Below are 17,678 nucleotides of genomic sequence, written 5' to 3'. Positions count from 1 at the left end.
ATAAAAGAAAAAATATTCTCTTTGATAAATTTTGTCAGTATTGTGATGAAGTGCAGAGATAAATTATGCCCTGATCCTAGGTCTCCTACTCTTATTGAAATTACAGAGACATCAGTAGCAACTGCTGAGATTCAGGTACAAGAAGAAAATACAACTTTGTATCTTCACCTCAAAAGCACCACTGATGCAAAACAAAATAATTTTTAATATTAATCTGTAAAAATAATAACCTTTTTATTAAAAATCAGTTGTTTAATGTATTAGCACTCAAGTTGTAAATACTAATTTAATATAAATTCAGTTTCTAATTAAAGACTATTACTATTACTTATTACATTCGCAAGCAGTTTTTGTTGTAACATGCCTACAGTTATCTTTTTTCAGCTGCAAATGTATGAGTCACAAATAAATTTTGTTAATATATCTGAAATCAACACAAAAGTTTTGTTCAGATGACTACAGTTGCTTATTTTTCTGATAGTGAGTAAAGTTTTTATGTTCCTCTTAATATTGCAAAACTTTGTTTAGCTAGCCAACAGCAACACATACTCATTATTCTGTAAAAACTTTGAGAATGGCATTTGTTTATCCTGGAAAATTATTATTAATTCATCTCGCAGTTCCAATAACCAGGTAACTTCCCCCCCGCCCCCCGATAACCAACTGACTTCTGTATTGAAGAGAAGAGATTTATAGTGGGCATTATAGTCATAAAAGAGCACTTTACTTTCTTTTTGCCAGATGTTTTGCTTGATTAACACTCTTCTATCGGTGCAGTTTGAAACACATACATCCCGGCAATGTTCCTTCTTTTTTCAGGTAATCTTTGAGCACTACACTATGAGAATTCAAAAAATAACAGGGGTGTGAATTTTTCTGCAGATGAAACCATTTTGGTTTTCTCTGGCGCACTTTTACCTAAAACATCCACTGTTTGTCCCTGGCATGTAATAGTGAATCCATATTTCATCTACTATTATAAAACATTGAAGAAAGTCAGCAAAGTTATGTTTAAATCTAACTTGGGAAGTGTTCAGTTGATTAAGTTTTTGGTTGATTGTAACCAATGTGGCACTCATTGAGCAAAAAGATTTTTCATACCAAAAGATTCTATAAAATATAGTGGGCAAGGTTTACCGAGATGTTTGCAATGTCAGCAAACTCACGTATTTTCAGTCAGCAATAATTTAATATGGGATTGTGGATTTTTGTGACAATTTCATTGGTTGTACTATTTTTGGGCAACCTGAGCATTCATCATCTTGATTGTTTTTATGACTGCCAACGACATTTAAATTCAGTAGCTCCCTTTTTTTATTGTTGATAACTAAGGGACAGAATTCTTTAAAGTAGAATGTTACTTTTTTGTATGTACTTAAGGGTTAAAATTTTTTAAATAAAGTACTTTATAATAGCTCTTATTTCAATTTTATCCACTTTTCAGAGAATGTTAAAATTTGTTTGATTTACTTGATCTCTTTAAACAAGCAACTAAACTCACGTATCTGAAACTTTTCATTATAGCATCTAAAGGATCATAATCATTTGCGGTAGTATTTGTGTCATCTCTGTGTCAGATCAAGAATTCTTTGAACAAGTTTGATAGAATATTTTTATCTGTTCTTCATAAAATAAAAATAACATTAACTGTTTATTAAGAAAGTTATATACAGAATCCTGTAAGGCAATCAATTATGTGTCGATTTAAATTAATTTTAACTAGATGTTTAGAAGTTTATGTTATTGTATTATCAAAGAAAGATAAAAGGTATCACAAATACATTTCATCTTTAAAAGGTGTTTGTAATACTATGCGATTCAAAAAGGACTTCACAACTTTAAAAGCATTCAAACATTTGTTGAAACAACTTATAGATTTGGTTGAGGTCTGATTTCATAAAAAAAAACACATCAAGTTTGTCACACAACATTCAATATGGTGCTTCCATTTGTAATGTGACATATAACCCACCTGAAATTGTTTTCATTCCAGAAAGTTGGGAATTACATCTGCAGTTTAGGTATCAATTCGAAGACTTAGCTCAAGAAGATCATTAGGCAAAGATGGTACATAAATCCAACCTTTAATGAAACCCTACAGTAAAAAATCTAGCAAAGTCAAATCTGGAACGCGAGATGGTCATGCGATTGGACCTTTACGACCGATCCACTGACCTGGGAATCAAGTATCAAGAAAATCTCAAACTTCTTGGAGATAGTGAGGTGGTGCTCCATCTTCCTAATAGTAATGATGTCGATTTTAGTTATCATCTTCTAATTGAGGAATTAGAAAATTTTGAATCATGTCCAGAAAACCGATACCATTTACAGTTGTCTCCCCTGGAAGAACAGGCCTTACTGTCTTTGTTTGCTTAGGCCACAAAAAAAAACAAAAAAAAAAAACATTCACCTTAGGGCTATCATGAATTTGCTGTAAAGTTTCATTAGAGTTTTGCTACCCTATATTTGGCAGCTACAGGTATTCACCTTGCTGCTGATGTGAAATGTCGACTGATCACTAAAATTATACCATTGTCTGCAATTCTATCTATCATTTCCACACAAAACTGCAGCGAAATTGTCATCATCGGTAATGTGTTGAACCACGGTTAATTTGTATTGATTCAAATGCAATCATTTAAGTAATACTCATCAGTCATTTGTGAAATGCCAATCTCACATGATGCACATTGAGTTGATTTCTTCAGACTACGTTTCCTAAGTTGTTTCACAGAAGCTTCAGGGATGCTTGGGTGTCTTAGTGATTTTGTTTGTTTAACAGAACAAGCGCTCTCTTGATGAAGGTTTGGTGCTAAGAGAACGCCTACTACTACTACCTTAGTACTGCTAGAATGCCTACTAGGAGGCTTCCTACTGTACTTTCTATAAAAATTACTTTGAACTGCAGTTGCTGACTGCAAATAGTGAAACCAATACACTTAGCTAGCACATTCACACCAGTAAATATGTCCATTTTTAACAACACTGGTGGTCGAATTCGATACTAATGAACTACGTGAATGAAAACTTGATGTGCTTTGCTATGAAATGAGATCTCAACCAAATCTGTAAGTTATCTAAACAAATTTTTATTCGCTTTTGAAGTCGTGAAGTCCTTTTTGAATCACCTGGTATAATAATTTCATAGATTGTGATTTTTGTGCTTCATTTTCCAATGCTACTGCCTTAAACTGTAGTATAAATGTAAATAAATTAACAAATTATTAGCTAGTTTTAAGTTTTTATAATAGAGTATTTTTTTTAGTTATTTTTTTAATATTTTAATAGGCATTGAACATGGTTAACACCTTGCATTCATCATTCTATAATCAAATGGATGAAGTTTCTTGGATGGATCAAAGAACGAAACTAGCTGCAAAAGAAAAAATTCAATATATGAAAAAATTTATTGGTTTTCCATCATGGTATACTAATAACATAACAATGCTTAATAAATATTATTCAGGGGTAAGACTTGTTTATTTTTAATTCTTATATTAAACTGATTTATTCTCAAGTCGTATCAATTTCTAATCATTATTCTTATTTGTTTTCATTTTAATTTTTATACTTCTTACTTTTTTGTTAAGTGTTTACATAGAATGTTCTGCTTGTTCATCAGTTTTATTATTTTTTAAATGATTAAGAGCGTAATTTAAAATATTAAAACTGTGAATTATTAATTTACTACCTCAAAAAAATTAATTATTCTGCTCGTTTTACAATTTTTTTGGTCAGACGCTGATTAAAAATTTAACTGAAGAAGAAATTGTAATATACATAGCTGAAGCATCTTTTATTATGATGACAAAAAATTAATGATAATTTCAAGCTTCTAATTTAACTAAATAAAGTGAAAGAATTTGTAAATTATATTTTTAACTTTGTCAAGTGAAATAAAAACAGGTTATTATGGAATTATCATATATATTCTAACTGTAACTTATGAAATTTCCACTAAAAATGTGAGTAAAAAAAGAAGATATAAAACGTAAGATATTAAAAACTAAGATTTTAAAACATATTCTACACTGTGGGCGAAAAGTCCCTTCACATGTTAATAGTACAGTTAGACATGTAAATAAACATTGTTATGAATACAAAACAATACAAATAACTGTATATTTTTTGTATTTTATTTTATTATTTGTATTTTTCTGTTTAGCAGATTGAGTCTTTATTTCCCGCCGTAAGTTGAGTCCTGCGCATGTCACTTCAGTTAGTGTGGGAAGGATATGGCAGTGTTGAGTTAAACCATGTGGATACAAGTGTTTCACTGTTGAGGAATGCTTGGTGGGTTCTGTATAGGTTCACAAACATCAGAACACAAAGAAGACAATGATAGACATTTTGAGGGACTTCACTGTGCAGTTTGGAAAACCACTGCCATCACGACCAGCATTATTCGCATGGGAGAAGAAAACCTTTGCAACAGGAAGTGTTCTTGATGCATCGCATAGCGGAAGGTCTACGACTCGCACCAGAATTTGTTTTGCTGTGGCGGAATCAATTGAATGGTCACCGATGAAGTGAACGTATAAGTGGTCTACAGAATTAAGCATCCTGTGATCGACTATGCGAGACCACATACACAAAGACTTGAATGTTTCATGTTTTCCGCCATCTTCAATGAATGAGTTGAGTGATCATGACTCGGTACAATGTGTGCACGCATGTGTAATGCTGCTTGCCCGCTTCCCACATACAAATGATTAAAAAAAACATTATGTTCTCTGATGAGTGTGTAATTTATCGTAGGTCATGAAATTGTAACCTTTTTTTAGGCAAAAGACAATCCGCACTTTTATGAGGAAATCAAGTGCATTCCGCCTCATGTTATGACTTGGGCAAGGTTAACGACAGACCATCTGCTTGGACCATATTTTATTGATGGTTCTGTGAACCAGTACAGCATTCTTCACATGATTAACTGGTGGTTGCTTCCAATATTAATGGCAAGAGAAATAGCTGACATTGTTACACTTCAGCAAGATGGAGCTCCATTACATTTTGCTGTGACTGTCTGCACATGGCTAAATGAACTGTTTCCAAACCACTGGATTGGATGTGGATCACGAAACCTTCCAGCACTGTTGCCAAGGTCTCCATGAAGTCCAGACAATGCACTATAGATGATATTAAAAGAAGACATTTGTAAATGACAATACGTGAACGACAATCAACTGAAAAACAGAGTTTGCACGGCATTTGAAAGGATCACCCCCTCATATGCTGCAGCAGATGCACACAAGAACATACACATCAACCTTTGCATCGAACATAGAGGAGTACACACTGACGTTGCTGATAAATGAACCGTAAACCTTTGTAACAATATTATTCACAATAAATATTAATGTTAACCAGATAAAAAAAAATATACTGTATATACTGTACAGATAAAAAAATATACTGTTTTTTGTATTCATAACAGTGTTTATCTACATATCTAACTGTACTATGCTATTAACATGTAAAATTACTTTTCGTCCACACTGTACATGGATCGTGTTGCTATTACTAAACACACATTTTATTACAACAAAACCTAGACCATGTTCATTAATAATTCTTTTTTTTTTATTGAACTTAAGTGTATAAATTAATCTTACATTTTAATACATAATTTTTTCTTTCTTTTCAGTTACAAATGAGTGAGGATAATTTTATTAATATGAAAGAAGTTAGAAAGCATCATAATTTATTAAATTTAAATAAACTTCGTATCCCAGTTGACAGAGATGAGTGAGTATATGATTTATTTTGTTGTTTTTATTCGTTTATTTTCTTTTTTTTTTAATATGATGTAGATAGAATTGTAAAACTTAACCCTATGGAAAGAAGCTCAAACTTCCTTATTATATGTATGCTGACATTTTGAAATAAACAAAATGATGGAAATTCTTTTTAAACAACTGATATTTTTCTATATCAGAAGTGCCAAATATGAACATTAGATTATTCTGTTGAATAGTTTTCCTCTGTTGTCATTTGTCTTTTTAATTATATGTAGACATGTTTGAATTAATTTAACAGTAAGTTAGTTCTTGATAATTGTTTATAATTTAACACTAATTTAGTTGGCTTCTAAATGTATAAATTTATTGATGAATTGATGAGATATTTTTATAATTTTTACTTTCTCAGCTGTAGAGAAAGTAAAGTAGTTGCTGGTGTAGCAACTATAGCAATAATGAGAAAGTATATAGATCGGTCAAAAAAACATAGAAAATAATTTGTCTTTTTAAAGTTTTGTGGCTTAAAGGGATAACAGAGTAAATAGATTTAAATAAAGTGTTAAAAATCTGTGAAAAAAACGTTTGTTACAATTCTCTTGGGAGAATTGGAACAAAAAATTTATTTTTAATTTTTGTCAAACAAGTGTGACAGGTGTTTGTGGATATTTATATACATATGTATTTTGGCCTATATTTGGTCTTATAAGAGTTTAGACTGATTTTTTCAAACTTGATAGACAGGTACTATGTTCCGGGAGAATGTATTAAATTACAAAAGTTTGAAAAAGAAGTCGGGGTATTTTGGGCGAAATAATAATAAAAAATTTTACTGGTGCTTTAGTAAAAAATTTTACTTAGACAAGTTTTTTTAACAAGATCTCAAGTAACAAAAAAAAAATTTATTTAATATTCACCCCATCTCCAAAAAATGAGTATACATTTTTTTAAATCTATATCCAACTTCAGGAAAAGACTTAAAGAGAGTTCTTTGCATCTATATTTTCTATATCAATAGGCTTTCAAGCAATTATAAAAAATTTTCCCCATCCCACTTTAATGGTTTGTTGTAACAAAAAGATTTTTTAAATTAAAAACATATTTTTTAATATTTTGTAAATTTAAATCCATCTCGCAAGTTACCCATTGAATTTAAAATGTAAAAATCTTAATTTTTCTATGCCCTTATTCTTTAGTATTTCTTGGGGAAAAAAATCAGCCAAAAATGTTTATCTCCTTCCTAGAAAATCACAATTTTGTTTATTTAGAATTAAGGCTGTATCTTTGTATTTTTTAAAGCTAAAAAAATAGAGCTTTAAGTGGTTTAATTGAAAAATGAATTGGATAATTTGACTGGCTTAACCGGGAAAGTTATGGAATTCACTGCCGGCTTTTTAGTAATGATTTTTTAAATAAATTAGTTATATTTTTTTAAATATTTCTTATTTTAATTTCTTGCTTTATTAGGTGGCCGCAGAATGAAGCTCCAGTTACTGTCAATGCTTTCTACAGTCCTTTTCTTAATGCTATTAGTAAGTATGTTAATAAGTTTTTTGATTCTTTATTTAAAATAATGTTAATGCTAGGGATATTTAAAACGAAAATTATAAATTCAAGGAAAACTTTAATGCTGATAGATGTTAAATTTCTAATAATGTTTTGCTCTTCTCCTGGAAATTATTATTATTTTTTTTTTTATTTTACCGATTAAATATGCTATATAAAGAATTTTTATGTTAGTAAAATGTTTAATGAAACATTTATAAATAGTGAAAAAAAGGTTGATTCAGTTACCTACCAAGTCGACCAAAGGAAATAACTGTAACCTTTTTAAAAAAGAATGTTTAATAACACTTCTGAATTGACAGCCTGGTCAAAAAATATTGGATTTTTTCATTATGAAAAAAAAAGTGAGACAAACATCTGGTATGGATCTTCAGTCATCTGATATATGATGGTGTGTGAATTAACATGCAAAGATATATAAAACTGTGCTTCATCTGACATGATATATAGTATTGGGATGTATCTGCCCATTGACAATTCTTTTGAAAAGCCGGAGCATTAATTAAAACATTTTGTCTTTTCTGTTTGCACTAATTGTTACACAATATGTTTTCAAATTTAAATCATGAAGAATCTTACAGCAAGATGTGTATTCTACACTACTTTGTTCTGATAACATATGTATAAATTATTTTAAACTGACAGAAATTCTTTGAAAATTGGCTGTGGCTTATAGAAATACTAATGGAAAGGCTCTTAACACCCTTAAGAAAGAAAATTCCCAAAAGTGGAAACACCATTGGAGTCTGTTTGTACAGTCAGAAAGGACTACTTTGAAGGTGATCCATCACAGCAGCTTGTAAGTTCTGCCATTTTGAAATTAAGAGCGCAATCTTAAAACTTTCTAATCATACTTTGAGTATCCCACAGAATTGATATTGAGGAAAGAAAGATCATGGGTAAGAAAAATGAGTGTATGGTAAAAAAAAAAAGATAATTTTATCTATCAGGATAAATCGAGGTAGTTTATTGTTTCTTACAAGATCCTTTTATTATTTTAGTAAACAACAAAATAAATTTTTTCAGGTATATTGGAGATCTAAGAATGCTGTGAATATTACAATCGAAGACGTAGTCTTTGATAAATTCAATGAAATACTCATAGATTAATGAATATTGTTTGATTTTTTTTATAACTTACAACATTTTTGTCTTACTTTTATATTTTTGTAGTGTACTTACTTTTTGCATTTTTTTAAGTAACAATTTAAAAAAAAAAATAAAATTCATGACCCATGACTTAAAAAGTCATGGATCATGACATTTTTTACACAGTCTTCTTCTTGTTTCATCAAAGTGGTTCCATTTTTTTAATCCTAGTCAATAATCACATTTTTTCATTACAAAAATTCCTTCTAGTAGAATGGTGTCAGAAAGAGTATTCACCCTTTAAAAATCATACAATTAATGCTAGCTGCCAGATCCTAAAAAAACTGGGAAATTTTGGTGTAAAAAAAAAATATATATAAATAATTCTTGCATTAATGTTTCTTTTTTTTTAATTTCAGTTTTTCCAGCTGCAGTCTTACAACCACCATTTTTCAGTAAAGACCGACCAGCGTAAGTTAATATTATTAATCAATCATTTTTTATTTTTATATATGTATTTTTTAAACAATCAAACATACTGTAAGGATAGTTTTTAAAAACATTTGAAATAATGTTTTTACAGTCTTCAAATAGTATCTTCCATTAAACAATTACAAATGAAGTTATACGCAGTGATCGCTTGTTATTTCAAAATATTTTACGTGGATTAACAATCTATCTACTAGTGCCAACGCAAAAGTAAATTTCCCACTTAAATGGATTACTGAATTCAGTGTCGCATTACTTTTCGCTCTCAATGTATTTTCATATGTTGTAACTAATTATAATATCCTCATGCTGAAGTACTTTTATGATCAATAGCTACTCTTTTTTAATAAAAATTCACCAGAGTAACAATTTGAAAAGGTTTATTAATAACAGTCATACTCAGATTACATTTCTGTTTTCAATTAGAAAGAACATGGATCTGTAAAGTTTAATATTGTAATGTTATACACACAATTTATAGAGATAAAATGTTGTTTTACTTTTTTAAAACTTTTTTCATATCTTTTGCTTTGGAATGTCCCATAATGTTACCACTTCATTCTGATTCATTGAAAATGCAGTATAGCTGAGAGATTCAAAGATTAACAACATGCACTACCATCATTATGTTAGTTCTAAAAGATCATTAAATTTTTTTTTAAATACTACGATTTTAATAAATGATTTCTTGAGACAAATTGATTATGCTGTACAATATTCAATTGAATTTGGTGCTTTCCTAGCAAATTAAAGGGAAAGTGTGGGTGATGATCTTGTCAAAAATGGGGTGTTTGGTTTTTACAAATCTTTACGTTTTACAGCCTGATTCATCAAAATCAAAAAAAAAAATATCAAACTAAATATTGTTGATCAGTTGTGGGTTGTTACTGATGCACAGCTTACACATAAAATTTAATTAAAAATATTTATCATTTTATTTAAATACAGGTGATTCAAAGAAATTGGAAATTTTGAAAGTTGTGTTGGTAGCCGTGGGCGATTGGTACCACTTGATAAGTGGCACCAACCTCTCTAACCTAACCTGCCATTTAGTTGTCATGGATCCTTGGAGTGGTGCGCAATGTGCATTTGCTATCAAAGCATTTTACAAAAACAATGACAGTGTGGAGGGAGCGCATAGAGAATTTCACCGTCATTTTAATTTGGGACGGCACGACCGTGTTCCATCAGCACATGCAATTAAAACACGGATATCTAATTTTGAGGAAAACGGTTCGGTAATGAAAAAGAAACCTCCAGGCCGTGAGCGAACCGTCCGTACACCACAGAATGTTCAAGCTTTACAAGATGCTGTCACACGAAGTCCACATCGGTCAATCCGTCGTCTCTCAGCATCTTTACAATTGCATTGTTCAAGTGTTCGAAGAATGTTAGTGAAGGACTTGCAATTCCATTCGTACAAGTTGCAGATCGTCCAGGAACTGAAACCGAATGATGCAGTTGTGCGAGCACAATTCTGTAATGTAACGCTTCAGAAGATAAATGATAACGAAGAGTTTGTTCACGAACTGTGGATGTCAGACGAAGCGCATTTCCACCTCAGTGGATTTGTTAACAAGCAAAATTTCAGATACTGGGCACAAGAAAATCCTACGCAGCTACACCAACTTCCGTTGCACATCCAGAAAGTGACCGTGTGGTGTGCTATGTCATCTTACAGTGTTATTTTTGAGGATGACAACGGTCTTGCGATTACAGTGACGTCAGCTCGTTACGTAGCCATGCTTGAAACCTTTGTTGTGGAACAGCAAAAGAGATTTCCACCTATTCTTAACTTCCTATATCTTAAGATATCAGTAATTAAAGAAACTGTTATTATTTGTTAAACATGAATTTAACTTGGTCATTTCTCAAAATAATCTCCCTTAAAAGCAGTTCAATTAAGTTTAAACAAATGCCTTTTCAAAGAGGTTTGTTTCTAAAGTAATGTTTTTAGTACTTTATGTATTTTATTGTTTTTAATTTTTTATTTTTTGTGTTTATTATAAAATTTATTTTGAATAAAATATGTAATAGTCATAAAAATTAAAGAAAAATCTATTATTAATTATATTTTTAGTGCATTAAACTATGGAGGAATTGGTGTTGTGATTGGACATGAAATTACTCATGGATTTGATGATCTTGGTATGTTAACTTAAATCACACGGTTTTTTATTTTAATTGTTTCTTATTTTAGTATTTAATATAATAAAAATATTATCAGTTTAAAATCCAAAGCTATTAGTACTTTTTTATCTTGTGAAATTTGAAACGTTATTTTTAGCTTAAAAATAATTTTTTGAGCTAATTTCTCTTTTACAAGTGATTTTAGTTAGGCAGTTATTATTACAAGACCTTTCCCAAGGTTCTGTTTCAGGTACAGTAATTTGTTTTTAATAACAAGTATAAACGTAATATAAACTCAATTTACAAATAATAGATGAATTGTTTTACAAAGAAAGTCTCATGATTAGCTGAAATCAAATTTGGTTTGTGATAAAATTCTGTTTAAATGTTCCTCCTACATAATATTAATAAGAATGTCCATTTGTAAATATTCTGATGAATATTTAGAATTTTTTTTTTATAAAGTGGTTAATGATTTCATTTTCCAATAACTATTTCTTATAATTATTACTTTTATAAAGTACTTCTATAATTTACTTGTTACTTTTGTACATTGTAATTCTGTACTGATCAAAATTTTTTATCGTTTCCTTTGATTCTTTCAGGCAAATGCTGTAGCAGTTATTGTTTTCTGTAACGGGATTTTAATTTGTTATAATATCTCTCGGTTTAGGAACTTAGTGTTGATTTAAGACTAGAATCAAAGAGCTAACAGGACAGTTTTAATTGGAATTGGTGCATGGCTGTAGATTGATTCCGTACCTTTCCACTTGAAACTGCCACTAGCAAAGAATAAGACTCCTGAACAGAAGCCTTCTGGTCTACAGTTTGCTAAATGTGGATTCTATAAATACAGTTCAATGTTTGTACTGTAGAAAGTTTAATTGTGAACCTCCAAGTGACAATAGTATTGTATCTCTAATTTATTATCATGAAAAAATTGTATTTTAATTTTTTTTGCAGGAAGGCAGTATGACAAATTTGGTAATTTAGCTCAATGGTGGACAGAAAAAACTATTGCTAGTCATTATAATAGGAGTAAGTGCTTTATTGAACAATACAGCAATTTTGTTGTACCTGAATTAAGTAATTTACTTCTCGAAACTGTTAAGGTATTGTATTATTTATATTATACTAGCTTTTCCTTCTTAAAAAAAAAAACAATAAAATTTAATAAATGTTTATTTTAATCCATAACCTAATTTTTACTGAAATTAAAAATTTTTGGTTTCATTTAAAGGAAACTGAATGATTCAAATCCTAGTAAAAGCTAATTACTTTTACACAGATTCTAATAGTAAGCAGAGGATACCAGTGTACTTTGGTGGTAGGGGATCAATCAACCATATTTCTCAGGAATGGTTGACCTGAATCTGTACAAGAATACACTTCATTTACATGTCATACATATCATCCTCATCTCGTTGGACTATAGGGGGGAGATTTGCTTATTTTTCACTAGTTGGACAGATTGCAATGTGCACAATAAGAATAATAATAAAGATTTAAAGAAAATTAAAAAGTAAATCTGACGCATTCAAGTGTCTTCCAATAATATAATAGGAACGTTCAGAATATATTGTTAGCAATCATTCTTCAATGGAGGTACAAAATATCATCTATTATATTTATATACATCCTATAATATAACATTATTTTACATCCTATAATTTTGAATTTGTCTCAGTTTTTCATTCGGAGGTCTCTTGTTTGAATTCCAGTCAGGCATGGCATTTTTCACACACTACAATCTCACGAAACAAGCGTCAAGCTTGTGTGGAAAATTAATCATAGAAAAGATAAAAACTTAATAGACATGCCTTCCTTTTCATGAAAATGTTTTTCTCAAACAGTTTCAAAAGACAAAAATAAAAACTACTTTTTTTTTAGAAATTTTATTTTTTTCATTTACAGAATATTGAGATTAGACATATCTCACCTTAATTTTACCATGAAAGTACTTTTGGTAGTTTATATTAATAGAATTAAAAATATAATTTAACAATACAAAGGAATAATATGAATTTTAAAAAGATAACACATTCACTGCTGACGTTTCAACAGTAAATTAACTCTCCTTGTTAAAATATTTCTTTGTTTTTATTTCACTTAAGTACACACTAGTTATCAACATTTATATAAATGTCTTGGAATAAAAACATTTGAAAAACATGCACTCATACTCATGGTGTGTGTGTGTGGGGGAGATGAAAAAGCATGAGATTTATACTATATGTACTGAACACTCACTTGTGCGTTGTTGAGCAATTAGTAAACTTCTTACTCGTTCATGCTGGCAATTTATGTTAACTGACTTTCTAGTTTTTTAATTAGATAAAAATAATTTACTTCATTTTATGAAAAAAAGAAATATCTATTTTTGTGGATTTTACTTCAAATTTTTTATCAGTTATTTTTCAATTTACAATTTATTTCCATCTGATTTCATCTGAGTTTTTAATGACATGAAAATTAGTTTTTATGTAAATTTCTGAACATTTTAGAATAAATCTGACATACAAATAAAATAACTGTACTATTAAACTTGTAATGAATTAATGCATTGTATATTTTAATGTTTTTATTTAAAACAATAATAAAATTAAAATTTTTTATGTAATATGCATTTTCTTATAAAAGATATAAATAATCGCCAAAAAAATAACATTATCATTACATAATTATAAAATTATATATATATTTCTGTAATATAATTTTTTTTTCAGATAAATGGATTGTTAACACTTGGTGAAAACATGGCTGATAATGGAGGTTTATATCAAGCATATAAAGCATATAAGCAGAGTCTTTTTCTTGGGTATAGAACATATATACAATCTGATGGTTATTATACCTATCAGATAATACAACCAAATTATGCGTCTGATAAAATTTTACCTGGCTTAGAAGAATTTTCTAGTGATCAACTTTTCTTTCTTGGATTTGCATCGGTAATTACGAATACTTGATAAATTCAGTTATTTTTAAAATAATTTATTTTTATATTAATTTCTTTAAAAAATAAATTTTCTTTCATTTATGTTCAATTCAATGGGTCAATTACAATTCTAAAAAATGTAAACATACTTTCTTCTATGAGCTCATTATTTTTTTGCTTGATTAACAATCAGATTATTAGTTATATTTTGGGGATATTAAAATAAATTTGATATGTTACGCAAATAATATTTTTACTTTTGTTAAAAATAAAAAAAAATTATCTCTGAACACTAATTTATTATTTTAATAGAACATAGATGTTTATAATATGAGATAATATCAGTTGATGAAATCAAAATTGTAGCACTTGCTAAGGAAGTGGTGTATTTCTGAGTACTTGCTCTTATGCAAATACTTTTCAAATAAATTTCTAAAACTTATTCTTGGGTTTTAGAATTTTGATTTTTTAAGGGGATGCAATGTTGTACATTTTGTAGCAGTTCAAACAACACAGCCACTGTTTATCAAAACCACGCTAGACGAGAGCATGACTCTTCGTTTGTTCTGGATTGCTCTGCGGAGGTGACAAAGTTTCACAATAAACTTCCTTTGTTTTTCTTGTCCTCTCCTCCATAAAAACCACCAACAAGACTCCTTTATGGTCCCAAAAAAATACCCATTTATTTCCTGTTGCTCAGCGTCTGTTTGAACTTTATCAGCTTGTAAGTGTGCGCATTCACTGCTTAAACTGTTCTTTAGTTTCTGAATTGTCATACTGGATCCAAGTCTCATCATCAGTAACGACAGACTTTAAAATTTCTTCTCCCTCACTATCATGACACATGAGGAATGTTAATGGCTGACACCATTCACTGGATTTTGTGATCATCATTCAACATTTTTGGGACCCAACATGCACACAGTTTCCAGTATCCTAGGTCTGGAAACTGTGCGACATACAAATGTGACCTTGAAATTTCTGCAGAATGTTCACTTATCGTAAACATCCATTTGTCACAGACAAAATTATCAACACACTTAACCAGGTGTAAAAGCAGACCTGCATCTTTGTCCAACTGTCATGGATATCCATTTGGCCTTCTTTAAATTTCCTACATTCCCTTAGACTACCATCACTCAAAGTTTTCACCATATACTAGGCTCATTCTGCAATGGATTTCAGCAGGGCTACATCTTTCTGCCTGCCGAAAACGTTCACACTTGGCAGGAGTATTGATCATAATGGCCATGTTCAATTGCCCATAGGCAGAGGTTAAGGCAGGGGGACGGTGCAATTGCATGACATGCAGATCTGCCTATTTCTTGTTTACTTAGATGAATGATCTGAGGTTGAAAAAACAGCCCTCATATCTTGAAACTACATTTCAAAAACCACGGTCCAAAATTTTAGCCAGTTGGAAAGTAAAAAGTTAAAGATTTAGGATTTACAAGTTAGGAAAGTTAAAAGTAACTCGTAAATTAGAAATTTTCCATTATATGAAGTACTTTACAATAGTAAACAGCAGTTCAATAACCAAAATCCCATTCAAACAAAACGTTACACTTCTCTACATAATCTGGTGTGCAGGCTTACAACTATCATGTGACTCTACTTGATTCTTTTTGAATGTATTAAATTTAAAGACTATGTCCATACTGTTAAGTCCTTTGAAAAGATCTGAATGTTGGAACAGAATTGATTATTTGGCGATATAATATTTTTGCCTATTTTATTGCCATTGTAGTAGTTTATCTCTGTTTGATTTAGTTAAACATTTATTTTTGCTATCTAGGAGATTATTGTTACAGCAAAAACAATTTGCTATACATTGTAAATCTCTTATTGTTAATCACATTGTTAATCATGGGCATAAAAAGGAGGTAAGTAAATCATTCACTGTTTTCCTATTTGTTTATGACTAGATAATTATAAAGCAAGAGAAAATAAAGATAATGAAATTTTTTGTAGATGAGAAATTGGCCGCTTGAAAAGTTACCACAAATAAATAATATTCCTTTAACAGTAAATACTCAGAAACATGTTATATTTATATTTATATTTATTAGCCGTATAAATTTTAACAAAAATCACAATGGAAGCCTTTGAAAAAATATTTGTTTTGTCTATGTTGGTTGGTAATGATATTAATGTTAAAATATAAACAAAGTTTTGTAACAACAAATCAAATCAGACTTTGTAATAAAATGTTCAAACCAGTTTCATTTTCAGTTATCTTTGTGACCATCCTCATTGACAGATATTTTTGTTCTCTTACTATCAGCCAATGTTAAAAATGTTGTGTTAAAAATGTCACTAATAGAATAAGTTTCTAACAAAATATAATTAACTTTAAAACCCTTTGATTTCATAGTCAACAATTCTAAGGTTCAAATCCTAACGAAGGTAGTATGGATTGTGGATACTAGTGTTCTTTGGTGGTTGGGTTTCAATTAATCACACATCTCCAGGAATAGTTGGCCTGTCTGTTCAAGATTACACATTTACCAGTACATTCAACAGATCTTGATGGGTTGCTAATGGTTGTAATTATTGATGCGATTATAAATAAAAATATTATTATTATTATTTTTAAAGCCTTTTCATCAACACTTACCAACTATCTCTAAAACAAATTATTCTACATAACCGCCAAAAAGGGGTCAATTGTATATATTTTATATTTCATTAATATTCAATTCCATTAAAGATTTGGTTTTCTTGTGTATGTACAGAAGAATATAATAGTTTGTAACATTAAGTGCAATTATGCTTATAGTTGATAGTTAACGACAAACGTTGATGTAGAACGTTTTTAAGTATTCATTACATCTCTTGATACTGTATCTTACATAACAGATTCAAATCCAACAAATGTTGGCTGCGATAAAAAGACTATATCCTTGGCCAGCCAAAACCACAACAAACTACCTACAATTGTTGGCCACAAAAATATTATTTGTAGCAATTGTATTTTAATATAATTTCTTGTTTTGTTTTCTATATTTCTATTTTAATATGTTTATTTTTTATACCGCAGAATTGGTGTGAATCGCAGACTAATGAATCGTTATTACATGAAGTCCTCAGCAACGTACACAGTCCAAATAAATTTAGAGTGATCGGCACAGTTAAAAATTCACTGGAATTTGCTAAAGCATTTAATTGCCCAGTTAATTCACCAATGAATCCAAAAAATAAATGTCCATTTTGGTGAATAATGAGAGATGACAACAAAAAATCATAGTTGTACAAATTTACTAAGTTAAAATAATTTTTTTTTTTTATTTTGTTTAAATATTGTCAAAGAATACATATTTTGTATTTAAAAATAAATAAAAATATGTTACTTCATGTGTTACTACTTGATTTTTTTTCATCTAGGTTGCAATAGTATTATGTTTAAAATATTTAAGTTTCCAAAAGACTGGTAGTTTGATTTTAGAACAACTTTTCCTCTTTTTTCTGCTCTTTAGTAACAGAAGATAGGTTATTTCATTGTAAAACAATTGAGTCTGGTCCATAAAATGTAAATTGCACTAAGCATTTACTCTTTTTTCTAATCTACTGCCTTATTTGAATTTTCAACTGAAATGATTAAAGTAAAAGTTTAACGTTATTCCCATTATGAATTGAGAGACCATGTTCATTACAAATATTTGTTCCATTCTTATTGCATTGAAAAATCTGTGGGAAAATTAACTTAATATGGAAATTCAAAGTAATGCACA

At 29.6% G+C, this 17,678-nt stretch overlaps 1 protein-coding gene across 2 annotated transcripts in view; it reads left to right on the top strand.

Moving 5' to 3' along the window:
* LOC142333808 (neprilysin-11-like) overlaps positions 1–17,308 on the top strand; it is a 47,638-nt gene extending 30,330 nt beyond the window's left edge. For both annotated transcript variants that reach the window (XM_075381344.1, XM_075381343.1), the window contains 8 exons: positions 3,289–3,468; positions 5,645–5,745; positions 7,203–7,267; positions 8,810–8,861; positions 10,960–11,027; positions 11,973–12,121; positions 13,736–13,960; positions 16,988–17,308. In XM_075381344.1, coding sequence (XP_075237459.1) covers positions 3,289–3,468; positions 5,645–5,745; positions 7,203–7,267; positions 8,810–8,861; positions 10,960–11,027; positions 11,973–12,121; positions 13,736–13,960; positions 16,988–17,164 — 1,017 coding nt within the window. In that variant the 3' untranslated portion in view covers positions 17,165–17,308. The remainder of the gene's footprint in view (positions 1–3,288; positions 3,469–5,644; positions 5,746–7,202; positions 7,268–8,809; positions 8,862–10,959; positions 11,028–11,972; positions 12,122–13,735; positions 13,961–16,987) is intronic.
* The last annotated feature ends 370 nt before the right edge of the window (positions 17,309–17,678 follow it).

The sequence above is a fragment of the Lycorma delicatula genome, chromosome 13 (assembly GCF_047948215.1).
Source record: "Lycorma delicatula isolate Av1 chromosome 13, ASM4794821v1, whole genome shotgun sequence".
NCBI classification, from domain to species: domain Eukaryota; kingdom Metazoa; phylum Arthropoda; class Insecta; order Hemiptera; family Fulgoridae; genus Lycorma; species Lycorma delicatula.
The sequence above is the reverse complement of the archived record's forward strand: the minus strand, read 5'-3'. Positions and strand labels throughout refer to the sequence as shown.